This window comes from Protopterus annectens, chromosome 3.part0 (assembly GCF_019279795.1).
Source record: "Protopterus annectens isolate FY-2018-M chromosome 3.part0, PAN1.0, whole genome shotgun sequence".
NCBI classification, from domain to species: Eukaryota; Metazoa; Chordata; order Ceratodontiformes; family Protopteridae; genus Protopterus; species Protopterus annectens.
Window position 1 is genome coordinate 279,838,259 of NC_056731.1, and position 27,215 is coordinate 279,865,473.

Consider the following 27,215-nt stretch of genomic DNA (forward strand, 5'->3'; position numbering starts at 1 on the left):
TGAAGAAGAAAAAAGCATTAAGACTGGCAGGTTACCCAAGACAGCTGATGATTTTTCTGTTGTACTTAGTTTAACTTAAAGTTCATTTCAAAGTGGTGAAATGTAATGCTGCATCTACATTCCATTTTCATGTTACAGGAATGGTCACTACTGTTCACTACTTGTATACCTCTCAGTATCTTAGCACCAGAAATCTGGACAAAGACCGAAATCAATGTGGGGGGACAAAGACCAAAAATAGTGACAGATTTTAAATATTTCTCCTACGAACTTGGAAAGTTGCAAGAGTAACAGGTTTTGTATTAGTACATGTTTTCTGAAGGATATAAAGTCTGAAACTCAAATGTATGTCATTATTTGGTGATATTTATTTACTTCAGTCCCCAGTGATTTGCCAGAAAACCACAAATTTTATGAGGAACCAACCAAAAATATGAGGCAAAAATCTGGACATTATGAGATGTATATTCACTAGTCACTTTAGTCCTATATTTTCCTTGGTCTGAAACTAAGGTTGTATGTTGCTAAAACAAAAAGCTTCATTGTGCTGATTAAGCTGAAAGTGTAATTAATCTGCTTCCGAAAATAGATTCCTTTTTCTGTCTTTTGCTCAGAAGCATAAAACAAAAAAAAAGTAAAAAAGAATGCAGAGAAACAGGTGTTTTGTTCATAGACTTTGGCTCCTTTTTAGCAGTTTAGGAAAACCTCTCAGCGAGAAGCAGATTGCTGGTTTGATGAGTTTAGTAGGGTTCCAGTAGAAAGTCCAGGGAGAGACTATTTTCTGCGCTCATGACATTTGTGTGTGTGTGTGTGTGTGTGTTTGTTTGTATAAAATTTGTGTCAAATATAACTCGTAGGCAAGCTTGCGCCCGTCTTAGCACTCAGTGCATGCAATAGGCTGAGCATGTGTCACAGGACACAAGGACATATGTGCACACACCCATCACATACACCTGCACATACATATAGCTGTACACCTCTGGATAAGATCGCTGGATGATCACCCTTTAACTTGTAGCATACTGTTGCATCAAGATGTCTTCCAAGGATTGATGAAACTCTATATATATATATATATATATATATATATATATATATATATATATATATACTATATAAATAAAATTAATTTTATTTTATTAAGGCATGGTGGTGGTCAGGATAAGCCCATACTTCCTTCTATAGGAAGGTTGAGAATTATCCTTCTTTCTTTGTATCCCTCTCCTGGTTTTCTCCATTATGGGTAAGAAAACCCAGGAAAGAGGGCCCTTTACACCTTGGCTATCCGACAGCAACTAAGGTGTTACTTGAGATAGAAGTCCCTTTGTCTTCTTGAGGCACCACAACTTCTTAAAATGCAAATCTGCAGGCACAAATAGCTTGTAATACATATGTTCTCCGTAAAGTATTTTAGGTAGTCTAGCTCATGCAAAATATCACAAAATGTAAACATTTTATCATGTATAAGCAAAAAACTCACTAGTATGAGTCTCGAGCAAAGACAAGACATATACTAGTCAATTTTTAACGTTGTGCTCACATATAAATTCAGTTTGGATGATAGAGTAATGTACTGTAGCCCTATGTGACTGCGCAGTTTTAAGAACTGTATCAGCTTTTTTTGTTTGTGCAGAGATGGAAGGATTTATGGTCATCAAGCAAACTTTTTTTCAGGTGAATGGCAAACTGCATTATGTGCCATCAGGCAGCAAACCTCCCCCTTACAAATTCTGAAATCAAAGCTTCATCCCATTTGCGAAGTGGCTGCCACCTTCGCTTGCTTCAGAAATGCGTCTGTTACAGACATTTATGTGACACCTGCTTGATCTTTGGTGTAAACGTTTGCCAAACTTTGGGCTAAGACTGTGGGAGTTGAGCGTTATATGAGAAAACAGTGCTGTAAGCCTCCGCTTTCTGATGTATGTGCTTTTGTGACTTTCTGGTTCTTTCCACTTTTTTGTTATTACTTGGGGCTCATCCCAACTAAGTAACCAACACTGTGTGTTCCCAGATACTGGATGTGATACGTTCTTACTCTATTAACTGATCTACAAGAGGACCATTGTTTATAGGTCAAGACTACCCTAACGCCTTCACCCTGTGAATAGGTGTCATTAATCAGCATTGACTGCTGGAGTTGTTAATAAAGCAGGTGTCAAATCCTTATTGTTGCTTTTTTTTTTATTTGCATGGAGTTGTTTGTTAATGGACAGGGGTTGGATGAGCAGGTTTAGAGGATGTATGTCTTTTTGTATCTGGAGTGTTATGTCATAACATTTGGCAGAACTTCATATGGATATCTTTGAATGTGGGATCTTCCATATTTTTTGCTAAATGATCAGTGAAAAACAAAAAAACATGAACCCAGTCAAAGACCGATCAGTGAGGATCCTTTATAGATTTAAGAAGTTGTCTAGCATCTGTATGTGTGCATAGTTAGTGGTAGGGGCACTGATTATTGCACAAAAACTTAACATTACTTTCACATGTCTAGCTAGGAGAACTTAACACGGTGATGTATAATACTACTTAAGTGCCGCACATACCAACTGCTGCTGGGGATAATGACATCTGGTAGCCATATACAAGGACCCTAAGACTGCTGGGAAAACAGACTGGGCAGTGACAGATGTTCGTGAGTAGCACACATTTTATACAGCTATAAATGATTCCTCCTCAAAGATATAAGTTTATGATGTGTATCTTATGGAGCTGTAATTTTGTGTTAAGCAGAGGAAATATAATTAGGCTTTATCAAAATATTTACTGATTTTATTGCAGTTAGGAGCTGACCAACAGCAAATGAGAGTAATTTATTTGTAAATAGCTATAAATAATTCGGTATAACTGAGTCTACTGTTTTTAAGATTTGTTTGGTTACAGCAGTGGTACACAACCTTTTTGTGTGGGGGGCCACTACACAAATTCTTAATGTATTTGCGGGCCACCTCAAAACATAGCAAATCATTACGAGTTAATAATAGGTACAGGTGACACTCATTTTTACTTAAGACGGCAGTCATCAAATTGCCTGTTTGCTACATCAACTTTGCGTTTAGCTTTATTCTGGCTTGCAGCCATGACTTATTACAAACTCTTGCAGAAAGTTACTACTGTTTACAGACTACAAGTTGTAAACAACAAAGAATAGTTACTTCCGCAGCTAAAATTAGAGATGTGCGCAACTGCAGTCAGTTAGGTAAGTAAGCACATGGTGGAAAGTTTGCTTGACTGGAGTTAGGCATAGCATTTTTTCACTTTTTTAAAAATTTTTGGTTACTCTCTGGGGGCCAGATGGTGTTGCGTCGAGGGCTGGATTTGGCCCCGGGGCCAGATGTTGTGCACCTCTGGGTTACAGCAAAGGAATGAAACATGGAATGAAGATTTTTGTTTGCTGTTGATGTTTTAATTCACAAAGTAATGAGACTTGTCTGCAGAGCATACGAAAGGCCTAGGCCTTTGCTTCACTCTTGAAACAGCTGCACTGTTGCTGTCTGGCATTAGCTGGGGTAAAAAGCAAGTGGTATAAAACTAAAAGATGGAAGTTAGATCTTAAGCAGTTGTGAATGAGGAAGACCAGAGTATCTTGTAAGGCTTGTGATAATGTTATTTTTTTAATAGTCTTTCTATTTGTCATCACCAAGTTAGTGTTTCACTGTAACAAAAAGAAAGAAGTATCCCATATTTTCTCTGTTCAGTTCATACATTAATAAAACTTCAGTGGTAGCTTTCTTTGGGCTGTAATAACTAAACTTCTACTTGCTTCCTTTGTATTCATGTACTTTAGGAAAATGTATACAGAAGGCCTTGATTTTGTCATGAATGGGGAGTTTAGTAGAAATGACTTTTTTAAATAACAGGAGTAGTGCTGCTGCAATATTGACAAATTACAAAGCACTGCTTTGGTTAGAAAGGATTTTAATGCAGCAGTATGTTTTTACTGAATTTGAAATTTGTAAAGCATGTTTATTTTGATTTGATGGTTAAATGAGGGCAGCATGTGAGGTGCCACAGTACAGTATCCCTTGCAGGCATCCATTTGCATTTTAGTCTTTGTTTAGTGTTTAGAGGTGGAGCTTGTTTCCAGCCGTACTGCCTGCCGAGCTTGTTCTGTGAAATAATATCAGACTGCCAAGCCTTTGAAGGGTTATTTTAGTCATCACAGCAGTATCCAACAGTAGCATACTTGGCCGTGGCTGCATGTTACTGTAGCTTAAAGAAGATTGCAGTCTCTGAATGTTACCAAAACAGAGGCTACAACAGGCACTATACAGTGTTCCAGTTGAGGTGTGCTGCTTGGGAGCATTTTCTGAACTCTTTTTGGTCAGCTAGAACTTCAACCTTGGGAGAGGGAGAGCATGGATTCCACTCGCTATTCCAGCTTGACACCAGGCAGAGCACCCCGGGTAGGTTATCTTTTAAGTTTTCCTATGGCTTTAGAAGTGCTACTAGTCAGTTATCCAGACTACATTTACACTTATTTAGACAGCAAGTCACTTCTTTTTTTCTGCTACGTCAGTGTTTTTGTAATACCTCTTCAGTAAATTATGTGAAAGAAATTGAGTTGTGAGAGCAGTAATGTCACTAGAAATGATTCAGAGAGTTGCAACACTTTAAAACCTTTTTGAACATACATTTGTAACTCAAATCTGTGTGGTAGTAGTAATTCAAATCTGTGGGAGGATAGAAGGTGTTGATCTGTCTCTCAGTGCGCTGGGTTTTCAGAGTTTTCTTTTAAAGAAGATGGGCTGCACTTTTCACTGCAATTTTTTAAAGCTTCTCTTAGGTCTGAGAATCCTCAGAAGTAGCACGTTTGTCAGTGTTTTTAGCTGCTGACTGTAGTTTCAGTAAAAAGTATACACATACTTAGATAAATTAACTAACAAGCTTCTTTGGTTAAGTGTATGCTGAAAAAGTGTGGATATTGCAAGTTAATTGCATTTTTTTATTCTCTGAGTTAATATTATATGCCATTTGTTGATTCATTCCATTTATGGCTGTGGACACATTGTTCCATATCACTTTAATCAGACAGCAAATATCATATCCTTCTTTGTGAAGCAACCAACGTAACAGAATTGTGCAGCTGCTGAATATAGCATTCCCAGACATTAGCTGTACTAGCCAGAGTATTTTGTCTTTTACAGTTTTGGTTTATTTTCCCCTCTGATCCTGTTGACCCACTCCTCTCATACTTAACATCTTTGTTCAAGACTTTTGAACACAGCTAGCATTAGTTGGGGGGACAAAGGCTCCCAAATCGGGGATGGTTTTCAACTATTACCTATCTAATTCACCTAAAATGTTAACAAAAGAAAGGGATTGGCATTAACCTGCATTTTCTGACCATTCGAAATTATGAAACTTTAATGCTTAATATTACTGTCTGTCTAATCCTCAGTGATTTACTAGTAAATTAATGTTTTATGAAGGACAGAGCAGATATATGAGGAGAAATCAGAGACCGTTAAGAGGCATGATCCCATCCCATGTGATCATGTTTAGGATCATTGTTGCAGTAGTATAATTCTTTGTACATCTGAATTAGCTCCAAGGGAATGTCAGTCTTTCCAGTCTGAATTTTGAAGTAGTTGGGTATCTCCAGTGCAGAGGCAGTCATTTCCCCTCACTAAGGACATCAACAAGACACTCCCCTTTTATTTTATGTGAATGATTTTTTTGACGTTAGTTTTTATGTAGCCCATGATGTTTCAGGAAAAAAGAATCACGAGCAATTGAGTCGGGGGGGGGGGGGTGTAAATTCCCAGTAAAGACTGGTAGCTACAGATGCAGACAATGTTTACGGAGTATGGAAAACATCTTGCTCTGAGGCAGTGGAAGATCTGTACAGTAATAAGAGGAAGAAAATTAAATCTCCCAGAGACGGGCATTAAAGCTGTAAAGTGGAAGAACCAAAGTAGGAATCAGAAAATCAGAAGTCGTGGAATATATGGCATTAGAGATTTCATTTGCCCTCCTGTGGTGGAAAGCCATTGTATTGTGTGCACCCTCATCTCTGCTAAACAGTTTGGAGACTAAGAATAGGCTCACAGCATCAGAATCCCGGCAGGCTTTGAATACTGTTATGACTACACCACAGCCAAATGCTGGTTCCCACAACTCCATTTTAAGCAACATCTGTGAGCATGAGACTGACATCTCTCTCATTGCAGCTCACCCTTCTCCTTTACTAGCAGTCCTTACAGTTTTAGTAAAACAACCTTTAAAAATGTGTTCTTTTATTTTTATTCTTAGACATAGCTTTTTGCCTTCTCGGTCTTCAGTCACACCAGTATCTAAATTTCATTCGTCTGTTCCACTGGTATCTGCATCAACTGAGTCCCTTTTTAAGTATAAGAAGCTCGTTGAAGAGTGTGTATCATTCTGGCAGATGGCTGCCCACTCCTTTTTCTTGGACTCTGCTGCCTCCACTTTTGACATGCCTCAAACCCTTATGCAAAGAAATTGTCCAGTATGAATTTGGAGGTGGAAAATCTGGTTCTTCCTGGACCTTATTCACTCCTTACTTATCTGTGATACGGACAACATCCCATTGTTTTGAGGTCTTTTCTGAAGGATGTCTTTTCTGGGGAGACTATGAAAGTTAAGAAGGAACATTTTCATTGAGGTTTAAGGAGATGTTTGACTCCCAGAAATGTTATGCGGCACGGAAAGACATGGGAAAGCTCTATCAGTCTGCAGTTTCCTCGTGATTCAGGGTTTTGAGGAAGACTTTGAGAGCACATCATTAAATTTCAGCTGCCAGCTTCCTCCCAAAAATGTCTGACCACTCTTTTGTAAGGTGCTTGGGAAATACTATTTGTAATATAATCTAGTGACAGATAGAACCGGGAATCAAAATTAATAGCTGTGGTCAGCAACCTCCCCAGTAACTGGGAAAAGTAGTATTGTTCTGGATTAGTTTTGAAAAGGTACACACCACCTTTACCCTTGGTTTCAGGGTTACTGCCAGACTTGTATGATACAGTACCAAGGCAGTACCAAGGAGACATTGTCAAGCAAATGGAGGATAGCTATTGTAAAGAAGGCAAAAACTGGGCTCGCAGCATCAGAATTCTACATGTGGAGCAGGTCTACAGGACTGGCCTAGATTGCTTCAAAGGTCAAGTAGGCATATAATAAAATGTAATTACAGGGCTGTGAATTCTTGTGCTTGGGAGCAGCCATGGGCAGTACAAGTGGAAGGCATGCCTGGATAAGAATTTAGATTGTCACTAAGGATGTGAAAGCATCATACTCCATGCTCCTTTAAACAAGAATTTGCTTTTTTAGTCACTTTTGTGGGATATATTTAAAAGTCTAGAACAGGAGTGTCCAGCCCGCGGGCCGCATGCGGCCCGCGACCCTTAAATTTAAATTTAATTGAAATTTAACTTTTTTTCCGTGTGTTTACACGTCCGCGTACTTCTGCTGTTCTGCGCATGCGCCAACTTACTTTTTTCACGTTTTTTTCATACCAGCATCTTTCCGCTGGTATGCGCATGCGCCAAAACACCGTTCGGTCGTTTTTTATATTTGCGGTAATAGCTGAAGGAAGGAGTGAGATTGTGGCGGAGAGAGAGGATTTATTTTATTTCAGAGTACACACTGACTACACTACAACATCTCCAGCAGTAAAAGGTAAGCTAAGTAATTTTCTTCTTGGTTAAAGGATGCAGTTTCACTTTCTACTGCAATTTGAGTTTATGCAATGCAGACAGCCTACTACAAACATCTCAGAAATGTGCAGCATCCTAACCCTACCTAACGTATCACAAATGATTACTATAAAATTAATTTCACACACATGTAAGCAGCTTTACATGTGCAGACTTTTTAAAACAACAAACAAGTAATTTCAGACGTACAGGAGTATTTTACTTTCCGAAAGTAAGTGAATCCAGACAGTGACTGCTTTGCATTTTTAAAGACTAAAAAAAAACACCTTCTCCTAATTATGCTGCTTTGCCTCCAAACATGAAAAAAAATTAACTAAGGTGATTTATTTTAAAGTTATAGAAAAGAACATATAGCCAGGTACAACACAAATAGAGACAGCAATATTATACCTTTAAGAACTATTATTGTTAGCTTGCAAAGTGTACAAAAAATAATGTCTGGAGAATGTAACAATGCTGGATTTCTAAGCACTAGAACTGTAGAATCTGCGACTGTGCTGTTACTAAACTTGTCAAATGCAATGTGGCAGAGAGAAGAGGGGAAAGAATTACAGGACTGATGATTCAGGGAGCATGATTGTATTAGTTATAGTACACAGTATGTCTGTAAGCATAAAACAACTAGTAAAAAGAAAATGTATCATTTCCTGCAAGTGTTGCGTGTTTTTTGGTTGTATGGTTTGCATTGTTTTTCGGCATAATTGATACAACTACATTGTAAAGCTGTGCACAGTTTTCAGAAAATATTTTTGGACTTGGGTCTGGGAAGGTAATGTGGAGTTGTTTGTAGTGAAAATTTAAAACACCTCGATAATCAAACTTTTTCATGCATTATAGTAGTTGTGTCTTAAAAAATCAAGGACTGCTTTCTTTGTGTAAAACAGCATATAATTTAAGCAAACTTGTCCTTACTTAACTTGTGAAGAGTGTGGCCAAAGCCAAAAAGTAAGCATCAGATTTCTCTTCTGTCCTGGCTAATGAGACTTACGATGATGGAAATGAATGTACTGTAACAGAAGGGGAGGGGTTGAAGAAATAAAGTAACTTCAAAGAAAAAGAAGAGTAGACAGTGGGAGACAGACACAAAACATTAATATTTTTTTCTAATACAGTGTTAACGGATAGATTTCTACTGTTTGTGGGAATTGTAAAGTTGGCTAAGCAATTTGAGTGTGATGTTTGTTTCAGGTCGATATTGCAAACATTTCTGATAGAGTACAAACAGTCTTTTTGGAGGGAAGGGGTTCTTGTCATTTGGACCACAACAATGTTCTGGGGATAGTTACTCTTATTTTATAACAAAATGTTTGTATTTGGCACGTAAATGTAGTTACACTAGGAAGAATTTTGGTACAGGACATAGAAAATGGAGGTAACAGATGAGAGTAATCAATGTGTGTGTCTGAATGACAATAAGGAAATAGCTGCAGGATAAAACTGAATTGTGGATAAATACAGAATACACTGTTATTTGGAAAAATTTTAATTCCTGTCTGATAGTGGAGTAGAAAAGGAAAATACACAATTAGGAGATGTGAATGTTGTTGTAGTCACTAGTGTCTTTTGGCTTTTCCTGGTTAGGGGTCGCCACAGCGGAACTCCAGTATGCTAAAGATTGGTAGTTGATTTTTACGTGCCAAGTTACCAGCCCTGGCGCACAACCTTCAACGAAGGTATGCCCATTCACGCATGTCTCCACACTGAAGACGCTATAGCTGAGAATTGAACCAGACAGCAATACACAACCGCAGCACCACCACCACGGTCTAATTAGGAGGTGTGAATATTAGTCATTAATAAATAAAAATAGACCGTTCGGTGGGGGTTGAGGCTTACTTAAGGGGGATTTTAGCAACCCCAATATAGATTATGCAAGCACGGTGTGTGTTATGTGTCATTCTTGAAATAAGCAGACACCGTGGAGAGCATTATAGTAATTATTGAATGGGCTGCAAATTTATTTTTGGATGTTTTTTTTTTTTTTTTAAATATTATTAGTATTTTCACAAAAAAGTGGAAATTAATCCAACTTACTAAATAATTAGAATGAGATATTGAATTTTAGGGCAAATATTATGCATTTATTAATTTATTCATTGTTCAAATTCACCTACAATACAGCCAGTGGGTCGACTTTGTATTAGTCCGCATATACCTGGGGTCTTTTGCTCTTCAGTTTACGACGCATCGTTAGAGACATTTTTTTTTATTGCTCTTCAGTTTATGTGAGAGACTTTTTTTTTTTTTTTTTTTTTTTGGTCCTCACTTGCCCCCAGACCATTTCTGTTGACTCAATGCGGCCCTTGCAACTGAAAAGGTTGGACACCCCTGGTCTAGAAGAAAAGGTTCAGACATTGTGTTTGTGAAGTATCTTTTTTTAATCTTTCTGCCTAAAGGTGTTTCAGTAAATTACCCTACCAAGTAGTGACTGTTTTGCTGAAAGCAGCCTAGGGCTGAACAGTGTAAGCAAAAGAGGAGTCTAATTTGTGAATGTGGGGATGAGGCAGTTAGGCAGCAGGGTAGGGGACCAGAGAATTGATCACAAGCCATCAGGAGAGCTTTACAATACTGTCTATAACGTTCCCTTTTCTGCAGTGGCATAGACAAGCACACCATCTGTTATATGTTTTAATATGACATTTCCCACTCCCAAAGGTTAATTTCTGGAAAAAAAAATTCTTAAAAGGATATTGTGCAACTCTGTAAATGATTATAAAGAGTGTCAAGATTCTGTTTTCTATTCAGGGTAACAACATTAAAAGTTAACTATTTTCTTTTAGTTCTTTTACAGCCTTTAAAGGCAACATTACTAGTGTCCATAAAATGTACATAATAGTTATGTATTGCATGAATAAGAGACTGTTCAGAATGATTTTTGTTTGACAATGTACTGTCGTTAGAGTAACCTGGCTGTACAGCCAAATATTAAGGCAATTACAATTATGTTACTATAATATAGTATTTGTAAGGGACTACAGCGACTTGGTGCATCCTACCGAGTGAGCAAATCTTCACCTGTAAGTACACCTGCCTTTCTCCAGTATAGTGCAGCCTTGGATTTTGCCAATGCAGAGCAAAGGGGGACCACCCTTAGAAATCCCAGGGCCATCATGCTCCATCAAAAGAGAAAAATGTGGTCTTTATTGGTCAGGATCATCAAAATATTGTTTCAACCAGATAGTATTTGTGATTTCGTAGTGGAACAATGTACATAATACTATACATTTCATGTGCACATTGGTATGCAGTGCTGTTTTCCCTACATATAATAGCTACTGTACAGAATGATGCATGTTTTGTAATGTATCACTTTCTTGGGTAACGTAACTGTATTTTCACATACTATTTTACGTACATTATACCCATTTGTTTCAGCACATTAATATTTGTTTGTGATTGCCTTTGGACTTCGGTTGTTATGAAAGGAGATACTGCCAGCGCAGCTAGCTGGAATTTTGTAAATAATTGTATGTTATTGTTGAATATCAAAATGATTTATATAAGATGCCTGTGTTACAAATGTAATAGAACTGCATGTCATGTGTATATCAAACTGCTCTGTACAGATGTTTGTGTTGAAAAGGCATTTTGTAAAGTGCTTGTGCTTAAAATGTATCCACAGTGTACCCTACTGTAAGAGAACAGTAATGCACATGCACTATTGTAACTGTTTAAATGTTTGTCAACAGAGGAAACTGGAGGGTTAACTTCATTCCAGCAAACGTTAGAAAAAAATAGCTGAAATGAAATTACTTTATAGGCTACACAATAAAAGAAGCTCTCTCTCACGTTTTCAGCGCAGCTAGAGACACAGAATCTGTACCTTCTGTATTATTCTTGGAGTGAACTAATTGCTACTTTTGAAGACTGAAGGAATGCAATTGTTTTATGACTTTCAACATTTGCCAAAGATCTGAGTAAAAGCCCTGGTCTGTATATTTTTACAGGTAGATGCTAAATGCTGCCAGCTTCTAGCAATGGGGCTTTTGGCCTGGTAACTAGAGGTCATATGACTAGAAATGATGTCATTCTGCAAGCTATCCCAGCAGTAATATTTTAGATATTAATTTGAGAAGTCTCTTAGTGAGACAGAGCATTCTGCATTCTGTCTTGGACCGGACAACAACTACAAGATCCATTCACCACATCTGCCTTGCTCTAATGAAGTAAGTTTCTAGGCAACAGTACAACTTTTAGATACAGTCAGGAATATAGTAAAGCTTAATTTAGATGTTTTTCGTTGTGTGAGCCTGTGCTGTGAGGTTATTTTAAATATTTCCTGTGGTTTTGAATTCTGATGTTCCTATGAATATATATTCAGTATTGTCGTGTTCGTTTATTATTAAATATATTTAAACTTTTCATTGTAGATGCTTTGTGTAGAGATTTTTAAGTTTTAAAAGTACTTGCATATTTATTTGATGACACTGTGTGGACCACTCTGCCATTTGTGTTAATATTAATATTGCACAGTAAGGTTGGACACACTTTAAGGCCTTAAAGTAGCTGATAAGGGGTTCTAGTAGCAGTGGTAACTACCTTATAGTTTGGGCAGAAGGGGCATAGCTAGTAAAACTGTGCCAACCTTTCCCAGATGTATGTGGGTGTGCGTGTGTATAAAACCTATCTCCAAGAGTATGTATGTCAGCTACTTGGGCAGGGACACAAAGCACTGGTTGGATAGAGAGTGTGTTGGAGGACTTGACTTGGAACCCTGGCTAAGGACTCAACTCTATAGTTGTGCCAGTGAGGAGTCTTATTGGGGATTGGGAGAAACCAGACCCGGACTGACTGTGGTCTCTGTGTGCTGTTAAGGGAAATTGCACTTGATGCAGAGAGCTGCATCTGGAAATACTATGTGTGTACTTGTCATCCTCTCAGTGAACACCCCCCACTGTTTGCCAGTGGTGAGGATTGAGGCTCCTTGATTACTGGTCCACTGCTGGGTCATTATGCCAGTAGTGACAGAAAAGTGTCCCTGGTACTGTTTATTTTACAGTTATTCACCAAGAAGATAAATAAATAAACATAAATTGCTGGGTTATAGTTAGAATATGTCCATATTATCCAAGTGGAAAAATTGTTCCACCATGATGATTTGTAGCAATCTGCTTGTGTACCATGGGAGACTCGCAGTGATTTCATTGTTCAGTTCTTCTAACAGCCAGCAAAATTAATTTATGCTGCAGATAACTGGTGTGCAAAAAATAAATGAAAGTGTTCAATTTTTGTGATTTGTAGTAGCCATGATGCCAAGCTGCTGTTCAAATTGTAAGAATAACTCCAAGCACAGCCAGCTGCATTTTTTTTACATTTTAGGATAATTGTAATATTAGTTATTTAGAAAATGGTGTGACTTTTCAATTTGTTAAATGGGGAATAAACATGGGGGGAAAAAACTAGTCCATCCATCCAGTAATGGCCTTTCTAAGAACTCACTTATGAGAACTTTTTTTTCCGTTGAGGTTTGTCTTGGATATTCTCATATACAATTTTTATGTATTTATTTATTTTAATGTTGATGTGACATCCCGACCCCATGTAAAAACAAAAGACAAGGTGGTTCATAACTATCTGTTGACTGGGTAAGCCCACTGGACAAATGGTCCGTTTTCAGGGGGTGACACAGTAGCTGTATCTCTTAAGTGATTTCGTGAGAGTCCCACAGTAGGCAACGGAAGTAGAAAGAATCAAACCATGTACCCTGGGCACAGTAAAAAGTCCATTAACAGTTCAGAACTTTAGTTATCTGTGCTTCACTACAAGATACTTGAAACTTGCCTGATCTCGCCTGCAGTACAAATGCTGGCTAAATGAAAGCGGTGCTATACAAGGAAATTAGGTATTCAGCTGGCTGTCTGTGTTCGTTATCCTTTGCAAGGGAAGTTGTCAGCAAGCAGCCTGGTTCACTTTCCCTGAAGCACAGGAGATGGTTTCTGCAGTCTCCACAGGTGAAATTACACCACCCCTGTGTGCTACCAAGCTTCCACCAAGTCCCCTCCATGGGAGATGTAAGCAGGTGTAGCCCTTTCATTCTTCTCCCTCTCTATAATACCGAGACCAGTGGTCAAACCCCAGTCACTTGTGTTGCAGCCAGAGCTCCGACCCTCTGTCCCCCCAAGACAGACTTCTAATCCATTTCTGTACTGCCAACAAAATATTTGTCCAGGTTGATAATTTAGTTATTGTAGTGCAGAAGCAGAAATACATACATTATAGTTGCCCATGAAGTATGCCTTTATCAGGTGGTGGCAATTTTTTCCAGTTTGTAACGAATAGTGACATACTAATAAATGCAGAGATGCTAACAGTGCAGTGTGTCTTTTATTTCAGTAGATGCTGTTCAGCTTTTGAGCCAAGCAGGTGTATGTCTGTACACTTGCTGCTTTCCACCTTGTTTTTTTTTTTCTTTTTTAAGATTAGTTTCTGAGATGCTCCCCATCCATGTGAAGCAGAGTTCCTTCCTAACCCAATTCAATTGCAACGTGGACAATTGGATGGGGAAACCAGAAATTCATCCCTGGTTTGGCACTTATGTCTCTAATGGACACAGGTAACCTGTAAAAATGGTTCATCTTCCAGGCCCATGTTTACACTTATCAAGTGTATCAGAACTTGTCAGAAATTTGGGATGCATGGCTAGGCTTAAAAAGGCCCTTGTGGTTGTTAGCCTAGTAAACATCTATGAACATATAAATTATTTAGCGGAGGATCGGCTTACTGAACCTGAACTGGAAATTTTATACTGTGTGTGAATATGGCTTTTGCTTCTTAAAGTTTCTTCCTGCAGTATTATTGTATTAATTGCAGTGCTTCATTTCAGAGAAATAATTCTCAGTGCTCTAGTGTTTGTAATGATACATAATAAAAATGCTGTTATTTTATTTGTTTATTAGGGTCTGCTTCAGGACCATTGTCAGCCACACCTGGGTCATATGAAAAATAGAACAAATTAATTTTATGGTTTGATATATGTTATTAAAGAGATAACAGATGAATAGATATTTACATTAAGCAATAGTGTAAAAGAAATGACGGATACTTACATTGGGTATATATATATATATATATATAAAAACAACAGATCCTTACAGTTTAAAATATTGATTATTACCTCTCAGCTGTCCAGATTTTGCCTTGTATTTTTGGCCAGTTCCTCATGACATTGCTGTTTTTTTTTTGGGGGGGGGGGGGCGTCATAGATTACTAAAGTCACTAAATAATTATCGACTTTTGAGTTTTTCATATCCTTCAGAAAATGCATACTAATGCAAAACCTGTTATTCTAACAACCTTTTGCTAACAGGTTGAAAACTATAAATGAAGGTGTCCACAGTACAGAGTAAGAGTATACGTGTTTTAATCTTAACGCCCTAAGATTAGTGTAAGTAATTTATGCCATGCTTAAATCAGTATTGTGTGTGTGCTTAATATATAGCTAGCATGCATAGTTGTAACTTGCATATGCCCCAAGTATGGGAGAAGTAAAAGTATAGAAGAAAATGCAGAAAATGTGGAACTCTTTTCCTAGTCAGAACAACAAAATGTAACTCTCTTTTATGAAAACAAGCAGTGCAATGCAGTATTTACTTATGTACATTATATAAAACCAAGGCATCAAAACATTTTACCTGTGGAAAAATAAGATGTGCAGCATAAAATGAACTAGATTGCATTGCTTGCACAATCTTACATGTGTTTAGTTAACCTTGATTCCAAAGTAGTTCCACGTATTGTCTGCAATTAGCTGTGATTTTTTTACTGAATATTTTCAGTTTATTTGCTTGTCTGTTTCATCTCCCAAGGATGTTTCTGGCAAAATTTGCCATTCTTGCCTTTCAAGTTTTAGTGTGGCTGCAGTTAAGACCATCATTTAAACTATCTGTGCTTTATAAGAAATAGGGTTGCTCTGTTTTTGTAGTTTGTCATGGTACTCCTCATTAACAATTTGAAGGCAAGTGTACTTAGCAGAAAGTTGGCTTTGTCAAAAAGTGGCAACTGTTTTCCTTTTCCTAAGATGATACAATGGTGCTGTCTAACAGCCAAATGTATGAAACAGAAAACAAGTATCTTGTTTTCAGTTAATAAAAGTGACTTATTTCAGCTTGGGAAGCAGTACATGATTGGATATTGCGTGCCCCACCTCAGCAGTAAAAGTTATATGAAATCTTCAGCTGAGTTACCACTTTGTTACCCTGGGTTTTAGTTAGAGCTGCAAAGAAGAGGTTCTGATCTAATATGATGCCTAGGTGTCTTTGTTGCGTATTCTATGGCAGGGGAGATGTAGTTGTATCTGTGGCTGTGATGGTTTTGGCCCATTTGAGCTTCTGTAGTGTGTTGAACAGCATTGACAGTAGTCTTTGTGTTCAGTTTGTTGTTGGGTGACCAATTCCTGATTAACCTCAAGTACTCCTCCACAGGTTTTGAAATAGTATCTTATACAGTTGACTGCTTTTGGAATGACCAAGTCATCTACATGAAGTAGACAGTTCATTTTGAGGAGGTCCCATGGCAGATTATTAGTAAAAAGAGAAGGTGATTGCTGACCACGGTTGGGCCCTTGTGGGGCATCTTTTGAGTTAACACATCATTTTGTACTATCCTAAAAGCTAAGTAGCCCTTGAACAAAATTTCCTGCATTAGAACATTCACTTGTGGTTAGATTGTAAAGTGTGTGTGTGTAATCTGTGGTTTTGTAGTGTATTTTGAAGTCAGGAAAGTTAGTAAGCCTTTGTCTATGCTGTAGTATACTGCGTTGGTGATTGAGTATATAGCTGTCAGTGTGCTGTACCTGAGGAGAAATGCATGCTGAATGTATTCTTTTAAGATATGCTCAAATTTATTTTACTAGAATTTTAGACGGAGGAAATAATTTCACTATTGGATGAAAGTCTACTGTTGAGGAGGGTGTATTAGCCCTAGGAAGAGGTGCTGTGAGAAGTCTAGTGAATGGGCCTAGTGGTGAGTGACAGATTTTGTAAACCAGTTATGTTCATGTGTAATAAGTGACTGTCTATTTTTGTGAGTGCTTAGCAGATAACCTTCAGTGCTGGCCAATCAGAAGGTTGTATTCTATTCCCACTCCAAGTACTTGGATTAATTTTTCATTCTAGACAGTGCCATGCAGTATACAGGCGGGTGGTTACATTTTTGAGTGTGTCATCTTTCAGATGAGACATTTAACTGACGTCTCCTTTGCCTGAGTTGCTAATACAGGGGGATGCAAAAGATAGTGCAGCACTTGCTGAAAAGAGTAGGGTAATTTCACTAGTTCAATGGCCAAATTTCCCCAGTCAGTATAACTGTCAAGTCAACCCTAAAAAGAGGCCACTGGTAAAAAAAATAAATGCAAATAAAATAAAAGATCTTAGGGTGGATAGTGTAAAAATTGGGGTACAACTAATCTGTCTTCTCCAGTAGCTGCTGTTCTTTTCTTTCATTGATGTATTGACTATCCAGTAGCTGTTTTTCAGTAATAGATTCAAAGTAAGAGAGTGGGTATTGCAAATATATATTCAGCGGCATGGCTGGTATCAAAAGTTGGGCATTGTGAAAATAAGGTATTGACCTAAAGGGGCTGGCAGTATTATCTTTTATGTTGCTATACTCTGTATCCTATAGACTACTAAGAGGTGACATTGTCTGGGGTACAAGGCATCCTCTGATGCACTACTGCACATCAGCATATCAGATGGCATCAGAAGTACTTGATGTAGATCCCTACACAAACAGTATGGTTTGAAGGGGCAGGTGTGTCTTACAGAGGATACCAACGCTGTGGAACAGAGTGCCCATCCACAAAAACCAAAGTTTATCCCTATCCATATTCAAATGCAACTTAGAGCTATGTGTAGGAAACAGAAAATTGTACGTTAGTAGTATTGGAGGAAGTTCTGGGATAACAGTCGGTTCCTAAATGCTTTATTCCATGTACGAGTCTCTTCAACTTATCTATGATATGATCCAAGTTATTCAAATTAGGAGTAGTATATAATTAGCGACCATGAGATGAGTAAAGCCAGTCAATAGCCAAATGGGATAGGTTATTTCGAGCACAACAAATGAAACTGGCTAGGCTTAAAATGGCCCACAAGGGCAGCTAGCCTAGTACTTACCTTTTCACCATATCTGGTGTGAGTGATTGAAAGATTTTATTACTGGCTGGCCGAAGTATGCGTGCAAGTATTGTTTAAGATAATGAGTTTTGGTGGTGGTGGTGGTGGTTCTCATTTCTGTGCTTCAAATATTCTGAATATATATTAGCATTATTAGGGTCTTGCTTCCATGTCTTCCATACCTTACTTCTGCATTTTTTTCTGCAGTTTGTTTGCCAGTATTGTTTTCATCTCCTGCCTTCTTTTTCTTTAATTGATCATAGTTTACCATGGATAATAGGCTCTGTTAAGTTATAAAAGGTAAACAGAGTAGATGTTTGGTTACCTCTGCTCAGAGCATTCCAGTCATTTAACTAAAGTTAATTTACCAGTCTTTCTGCTCTAGATTTGGATGTGGTCCCAGTCTGTACTATTTGGTGAGGTAGCCCATGATATTTTAGGGACCATTTGATAATAATTGGCTTGTGGTCACTGACTAAATTGGGGAAAATGTGCAGTGACTATAGTTTATTTTGGATATTTGTTGTCGCATCTAATAGTGATCTGTACTGGCATTTGGGCTTGGTCTGGTACCACTGGAAACAGTTTAGGTGAAATTATGAGATGTAATAAACCTTGCTAGCTGCTGTTTTTGTTTACTCCTATGTTTGTTGCGATTACCTAATAGAATAACTTTGCAGTGCTTGTATAATATATATTTTTTTGTTAGCTTGAATGATTTGTAGTGAAAATGTAGGAGGAATATAAATAACAGCAGTGAACATTTTGTATCATTTAGTGACCAGTGTTTAATCAATTTGATTCTTTTATCTAAGGAAGCATTGCATGTTAATGTTGGCTTAGGAGTTAAGTTTGTTGTACTGTCCATCAGCACCATGGCACCACTGCCTTGCACAATCCCGGGTAATTTTTTCTGTAAATTGGGTGATATTCTGCTCAATAAAAATAGAGATACAGAAGTCTGCCAGAGTTTCTTTGATAGCAGTTGTTTCACCTTGATGTAGGGAGTCCTTACTTCAAACTCAGGGCATTTACTGTTTCATATATTAATGTTGGCTCTTAAGATATTTTTTTTGGTGGTAAATATACATTCTGTGCCATGTGTAAAATTTATTATTTCTTGTCAATTGCACTGTTAAAATTCTAAGGGTGGTGTTGAGCAAGTTTTTACAGTGGCTTTCTCTGTGAGTAGTTTTATTGTATGGTGATATATTGATTCTCTCATTGGTAAGGCATAAGTTGTATATTTAATCCACTAAAAGGGCGTGTAGATATTGACTGAGTGGTCCATTTGTAAAATCAGTGAATTGTTCTATTATATACACTTAGCAAGAAGGATGGTAAGACATTTTGGCTAATAACAGTAATACTATCTTTATAGAAAAGTGAAGTGTGAATAATATTTGTAGAGGTCAGTGAATGTTGTAGACTGCTTAGAACGGAAAATGTGCATGTGTGTTAATGGAAGGAAGTATTTGCCCAGTAGGCTGTTGCAAAAATGCAAGGGCTGACTTGGACAAGAAGCTAGAGGAGACTATGAATCAGACTGAGTAAGCAGAGTGGGGAGGGTGACTCTGATTGGCTGACTGAGTAAGCAGAGTGGGGAGGGTGACTCTGATTGGCTGACTGGGGGGTGGAGTTATGCGAGTATAAAGGAAATGATCTAGGGATGGATGGGAATGGGGTTACTGTAGGGGAGCAAAGCTCAGAGGCTGTGTAGAGCTGGGCTTTCTTGACCCCACAGTTCCTTAGAAATCGGTATTAATTCAACTAACTTTGGACAGGACACCGTTACAATAATGGATTCTTAGCAAGCAGTGAACTGAGTAAGGAATACCATGTGTTCCCATCAGGGAGTATCCCCTTCACCATCAACAGCTAGTTGGCCATGGTAACTAAGATAGAACAAGTTCCCCAGCTAGCAGCACTGTGACTGCACCTACAGCCCACAGGGGATGATGCATGGCTAACTGGGTGCAAACAGCAAAGGCCATTCCATGACTAGGGGAAGTCCTGTTGTGATCTGTTTGTATCCCTGACCGATGCCAAATGCAGGACTCACTTATGTTTTTAGCATGTATCCCCTTCTGAATTTCAGAACAAGTCCAAGGTTATTCTCCTAGGCCTTTTCTGGTATCCCCAGTTGTAGTTCTGTTTGTGTCTTTCGGCTTTTCCCGGTTAGGGGTCGCCACAGCGGAACTCCGGTCCACTAATGATTGGTAGTTGATTTTTACGTGCCCAGTTACCAGCCCTGATGCACAACCTTCAACGAAGGTACGCCCATTCACGCATGTCTCCACGCAGAAGATGCTCTAGCTGAGAATCGAACCGGACAGCGTCTTACTGTGAGGCGACAACGCTACCGCAGCACCACCACTGTGGGTCATGGCCTCATTTTCCAGAGCAGCTCGTCCTTTATGATTGAAGCCCTATCAGAACCCTGTTGACTCAACTATCTGGCAAGCCTCAACCAGACCTTCACTCTCTGTAACTGTATGGTTATTCCACTTTAGTTGTTTCTATGGACTGTTCATACCTGCCTAAGATGATCCAAATCCTGACTTTTTCCTTAAGATCCATTGCTAATAAAACAACAGTAAACTGTTTTTTTTTTATGTGGGCTACTTTTCATTACACCTCTGGTGTCTGCAGTTTTAGATTACCTTTCCCAATTTTTTTAGTATAGGCTTAAGTTATTCTTCTGTAAAAGTCAAACTTACAAACATATTCAACTTCCATCAATCATAGCTTATGCACTTTTTCTGTAACTTCTTTAAATGTACAAAGCTTTCTTGAGAGGTACTTTCCAGATCTGATCTCATTTTAAAGATGCTGTTTTTTCACCAGCTGCCAAAGCTAATTTTGAAAAGTTTTTCTTGGTAGACTGTCTTTCTAGTGGCCATTACTTTTACTAAAAGAATTTCTGAAATACAAGACATGTAAACTAATCTTTATTTTATATTTAAGGTTAATTGACTGAGATGGACCTTAATCAGTCACTGAGTTTGCTTGTATTCTCCCCTAACTATTCAAAAGAAAGGTATAAACCTTTTTATTCTACATCAATATCCACAGACAGCTAAGATTTCATGTGGACATATGCTGCATGAATATCTGCAGAGCTAATATTTCATGTGAACAGTATGCAAACCAGTCACAACTTTTTGTCACATTTTCCAAGAAGAACTTGGGTTCCAAATTTATGAAAGGTACTTTATCCAAATGATTCTGTTATGCAAAGCATAATAAGATGTTGCCCTCTACACTGATTCCATATCCAGCTGAAGAAGTGGTGACCTGTCCGGCATTATTCTGGAGTGCATCTTTAGATGACATTTCAGCAGCTGCCACACAGGCTTCTATGAATCCTTTCTTGTAACACTATAAGCTGGATGTAATCTCCAGATCACCACTGGAGCCACAGTGAAAAGTGGTACATCCCTGCAAAACTACCTACATGCTAAGCCTGGACTGTGCGGTACTGGTTGATAAGAGTAGATCACTTCAGACTAGATACAAACGTTATGTACTTATCACAATGATAGATTTGGATGAACGGGTCCATTCTCATCAACATACCCAAAGTTCACCCCTTCCTCCTCCGTCTCACAGCAAACAGGGCCTGAAGTATCATTGGTAGTGTAGTTTCTTTTTGTACTCTGCCTACTAGCTGCACTACTGAGACCTGTGGAAGAAGTTAATTGGAGGGCATTATATGCGAAGAGGAGCTAGCAGCTTGGCATGGATGCTGAGCTGACTGAAAGCACGTGCAGCTTCAGTCCTACTTTTTGACAAGGATGGACATGTTCGTTAAGATCTATTTTTATGCCAAGTAAAAAAAAATCATTTTATGAGAAGTACTTTTGTTTTCCAGAAAAGCATTTCAGCATACTTAGCTAGTGGTAGTCTGGTTTTCATGAATCTCCACTTTTCACCTTAATAAATCCTTTTAACTGGACTGTTTTAACTTTTTTATGCCCAATATGGCCTACTAGGGGCTGCCAAAAGGATGTGGTTTTGTTTCCAATCTCTAAAACCTAGTGCACTCTGTTCCCCCACAGTATGTTTGCCCCTCCTTTTTCATTAGGTTACTCTGTCCATTTGCAGAGAATAGAATTACTCTATAAAGCTGATTAAGATTTCTGGAGGTTGTATGTAATTTTTCTAATGAGTAACTTTTTTGTACGTAGGCTTACCTGGGCCGTTTTGTTTAGGGTGCACAGTGTGGTTAGTCTTCCACAAAATGAAAGTCCGTTAAACATTTTAAGTATCCACCTTCTCCACTTGTTCACTTTGCTATCCAGATCTGTTTACTAACCTTCTAGCCAGATAGGTGTGTTAAGCTTGTGTCTCACCTCTAAGACCTGGCTCGATTCTTTAGAAGAAGCATACATCTCTGCAGACTCCATAGACTCAGTAGACTTCTAGTTTCCTTGAGGAGGAAGTAATGCAGGTATATATACAGTCTCCTTGCTTTGTAGGCACTACCTGGACCAACAATATTAACAGTAATGGGCTATAATAGTATCCAAGAACCAGAGAGACAACTTTTTTTTTCAATAATTTTTGTTTGTTTTTCGTTTTCATATCCCCGCATTTCACAGGAGTAATCACAGGTATTATATGGTTGGTAAAACATCAATAAACTTATAACATATTTACACTATTTACATGAATGCTTTCATACATTAGTGATATAAAAAGAGGTACAACATTGTTTTTCACGGTTGTTACCCTTCCTTTAGTATACTACTATACATTATTATGAGACTTATTGTGTATGTTATAGATGCAATCCCAGTGTAATGAATCATGCAAGTATACTGCATTTTTTCATGCAAGCCCAACATAGAATGAGATGAGGAAGATGACTTTTATAAAAAAATTCAGTGATAAATGGCAGAGTATTCTATGTGCCAGCACAGCAATCATTTTGTAGGCAGTAAATTGACAAAGAGCAGCTTGTCAAAAAGTAGATGCTCTTTCCTCTTTCCTTTTTCTCAAAGACTTTCACAAGTAAAACTAAAGAGCACTTTTATGGATGGAGGGATGCAGTTAACTAAACAGAGTTAGAACTGTACTTCTTTCACCTTGACCATGTGATCTGGAGTTGATATATAAAATAAGTAGGTGTCTCGAAAAGCAGTCTTCCTTGTGGAGGTAAAGTGGGGCTTAAGTCCTTGTAGAAACAATTATTTTCTGTGAGTTGCAGCTTGGCAGTTTCAGAGCACAGCAGTTGAGGTGTTGATCTCTCAAAAAAGATGGCTTATGACAAATTTGTCAGATATCTGCATCTGCATAAACTGGAAGTTGATGAGCTAGAGGTCAACAAGTTGGCTTCAGAAATTGTGAACAAGGCCTAAAAAATTGTCTTTTATATGTAGCTACCCTTTTTAAGTTATTGTTGCTTTCTTTTTTTTTTTTTTCCATTCTTTGAGTAAAATGCAGATGCTGTCATCAACGTGGCCACAACTGAGGAGCATGTTGTCAGAAAGTTTGTTGCACATGAATGGCTCTGAAAGGGCATGTTTATTTTATTTAAGTTTGTTAACTGGGATAGAACACTGATCAGACAAATGACCAATTACAGGCTCAACTTGAGTTACAACATAAAGTGACAAAATAAAATACAGCAGCAATCCCCAACCACCGGGCCATGGATCACTTAGTACCAACCAGGCCACCAGGCATGAAGTGAAACGAAAAAGTTATTGTGTATGTATTTGTATAAGTGCATTTATGTAGCTGTCTATGTGTGTGTGAGTGAATGCGTGTATGAAAGCAGAATGTATGTGTGTGTGAAAGAAAAGGAGACTTTGTGTATGAGAGAGCGAGCAGTGAGATCGACAGAGCCATTATTTTACACTCGCTAAGCAGTGCTTTTGCTGTTTAGCGAATGTAAATAAGTCAAGGAAACCATAAAAAGTGTGTGTTTCTGTCTGCATGTGTGAGTGAATGAGTGCATGAAAGCCTAAGAGACTTTGTGTGTGTAAGACAGAGTGAAGAAGTGAAGGGTGATCCTTGGCAGCAGCAGCAATGAGGTTAGCATACCTCTCGACCATACCACACAACCTCTCCCACAATAAATCTGGACTGAACAGAGCCAAATAATAGGGACAGATTTTAAATATTGCTGTTATAAACTTAGAAAGTCAGTAAGGTTGCCATTAGGTTTACATACCTCTCGACCATAGTAGATCAGGGTTATTCTGTTAAGCAGAATGTACACTTTTTTTTTTGCTAATTATTGCCAGCTGTCTTTTTATTGTACTTTGGAGCTTTTCTTCCTGGGTCTTGACTGAAAATGGACTTCTAGTCTAGTCGCGCCTCCCCGGTAAATAAATGTCAATTAAATAAATAAATGGTATGCACTTTGTTATGCATGTGCGATGGCCAGTCCGTGGAAATTTTTCTTCCATGAAAAATGGTCCTTTGTGCAAAAAAAAAGTTTGAGACCACTGACGTACAGTGTACAAAGTGACAATGGTTTACATTTATGGGTAAGTACATTGATTTTAAAGATGTGATTTGAGTGGCCAAAAATAAGAAGGTAATCTTAGGTAAAATCCTTGGAATTTATTTGTATGATCTTGGTTCTCTTCACACTTTTCGTGCAGCCCTTTATTTACTTTAATGACCGTGTTGGACTAAAGTAATTTTATTTATAAACTTAAGGAAGTATCATGAAGTATTTCGCCCTGTTTCTGGTTTAAAGTTAAACATTTCTAAAACAACTTCAGAGGTCTAATCCTGATCGGTGATTGCTAAAGCAAAGTGATTTCTTGCTCTATGTCCCTTGATATATGTTACCTTCAGCTAATAAAACATTAAATTTTATTTACTGCCATTTAATCTCGTTGCATTTGCTTTCCTGCTGTTATTTTCTGTCTTGCCATATATCATGTTGTATTCCCAGATGTCGTCATTCACTGCTAGTGTTCCCTTTTCCAAAAGACAGTCTTTGAATTTTGCCATTTGCTGTTGGTTTTACATACCTGCACCACCTTCGACCTCTCCAAAGTAGCAACTGAACATGAGGTTTGTATTCATACCTGCATGTTCACTTTAAGTACACTTCAGTAAATACTTACCTTAATTAATTATTTAACTATGTAATCACTTACAGGAGGCTGTTCCAGGCTGTAAGTTATCTTTCAGAAGAGGTGCAGTGGTACCTTTGCTCAGCATAGCTGTCAGAATTGTTGAGTGTTTCTAAGGTGTTTAGCAGTAGCATGCATATTGTATGATGAAACTAAATGGTATTGAAAGGTATCCTCACCAAGGTACTGTTGTATAAATAATGCATTCAGCTTTTACAAGGATTTTATTTTATAGCTACATAATGTATTGTTTCTGCTACACATTGAAAAATTATGATTAAAACCGATGCGTACATTGCTGCAGAAATCTGATAAATGTTTTTTAATTGCAGAAATGAAATAACTAGACGTTGCTAAGACAGAGAATGCAATAATCATGAATATATAGTGATGATCATGGCATAACAGTAGGAAAGCGTCAGGTTTGTATAGTTAGAAAAAGTGTTGCTTCTGTAAATGGTTTACTGATTTTTCTCACATTTTCTTTCCATATAACCCTGAGTAACATTGTGTTACTGGAAGAAAATACTAGTACTGGGACCTTATTTATAATAACCTTGAGATCAGATGTGCTTTGTCATATATGTTGTGTATATTTATACAACACCTGGCAACCATTTACTGCACAGAGCTGTACTAAAGTGAAGTATTTTTATGTGTGTATTATACTCAGAGGGTTTGCCAGTTTAAAAAAAAATAGGACCTTGTTCTCAGTATTAACAGTTAAAAGTGTTTATTTGGGAAAGATAGATCATGCACACATTCTACTTATCCCCCCCCATTTTTTTTTTAAATTTTAACCTTGTTGGTTAATAGCTAGCAGTACAAAGCAATGGCGAGAGGGAACAGCGGTCAGTTGAGCAGACTTCCTGGAGAAAAATTCAGTCCTTTGTTTTTAAATCCAATTTATTCTTTTGAAGGGTCCCACAAATTTAGAATTATACATTCTTGGCATTTTTCAATGAAATCCACCAGTAGAGATTGGTATGTTTAAGCAGCACTGGTGTTCATCCTGAATATCCTTGAAGAAAAGTGGCATGTTAGTTGAGTATTGAAGATATCACTAATTCGACTCTCGTTAATCCTTTGTAAATGTAAATAGAAGTACAAGTAAACAGTTCTGCCATGAAAAAGGAAATGTCATTAGTACATGCAAAATGTGTCCCTTCCCAGTTTTTGTGTGCTGGGTATACATGCCCCAATAGTTAGACATCTCCAGCACTGAACTCCTGTCACTGCAGATAAATCAAATGCAACATTTTAAGGTTACTGCACTTGTGAGTTTGACTTTCCTTCAAGTGCAGCAAACTTGGAATTAAAGTAAGTTAAGGGATGCAGCTTGTGGTAAGGTACCCTGCATAAGGTGGAAGTATATATCCCATTCTCTAAACTGTTTTTTTTTTCTTGTGTTATTGCATTTCGATAGGTGATTATCAGTCAGTGTTGCAGGTATCAACAGATTGGATGCCTTGAAACAGATCAAGTTATAGCTAAATATCCATCTTGTGCTCAGACTCCAAGAACTGAATATTTATTGTCCTAAGTAAAGGCTGTGAGCTGTTAACAAGCTGCTGCCTTTGATACAAGGTTTGATTCCTTCAGCCTTCATTTTCCTATTGTGTGACCTTGAGCAAGTCACTGCTTTGGGGCAGTTAGGAATTTGGACTAGGCTCTTCAGTGGTCTCCTGGACAGCATGCATAACAACTACCTATGAATCGATGAACATAAACTCTTTTTCTGTCAAGCTGATCGCCTTTTATTTATTCACACCTCTGTTATCACTAAAGTTACTAACAGCCTTCCAAAATCATAACAGAGTGAAAGTAGTGTGATTGCTTTTTTGCATAAGAGCTCTGTGTTGCATATGCTGTGTGCCTCTTAGTCAGGTGGGTGCACATGTATGAAAGCATGCATGCACCTCCAGAAGGTAGTTATAGCAGAGCAAGCAAGGCTGCTGCTGGGGGGGGTAGAGGAGTTGGGGCATACTCCTTGACATCAGTACGATTCTCCACTAGCATCCTCGATCTCCTCTCTCACCCAAGTCATGGGCAGGGTTGAGCCCATGGGAAGCAAAGGAGTTTCCAGTAGGCCTGGTTATTGAGGAGAGGAGATGATGAAAGCTGATGGTCAGGTGACGAGGGAGGGGAGATTGTGTGCAAGTACTAGACCCCAGATTGTTAGTGATAAAGTTAGTTATGTACCTATAATGACTGCCACTGATGTTCTTAAGAAAATGAAAGTTAAGTAAGTCAAGAGTAAGACTGCAGTCAAAAGTAGTAATGCTGTGCCTATTTGTAGCTTTTAAGCGGAGTGGTGTTTT

The 27,215-nt window shown here is 38.1% G+C and overlaps 1 protein-coding gene across 1 annotated transcript in view; it reads left to right on the forward strand.

Annotated features, from left to right (window-relative positions):
- Positions 1-4,170: 4,170 nt before the first annotated feature.
- The window catches only part of SLC4A7 (solute carrier family 4 member 7), a 1,497,737-nt gene continuing 1,474,692 nt past the window's right edge, over positions 4,171-27,215 (forward strand). Inside the window, exon 1 of the mRNA XM_044064760.1 lies at positions 4,171-4,406. Within this exon, the coding sequence (XP_043920695.1) occupies positions 4,359-4,406 (48 nt within the window). The 5' untranslated portion in view covers positions 4,171-4,358. The remainder of the gene's footprint in view (positions 4,407-27,215) is intronic.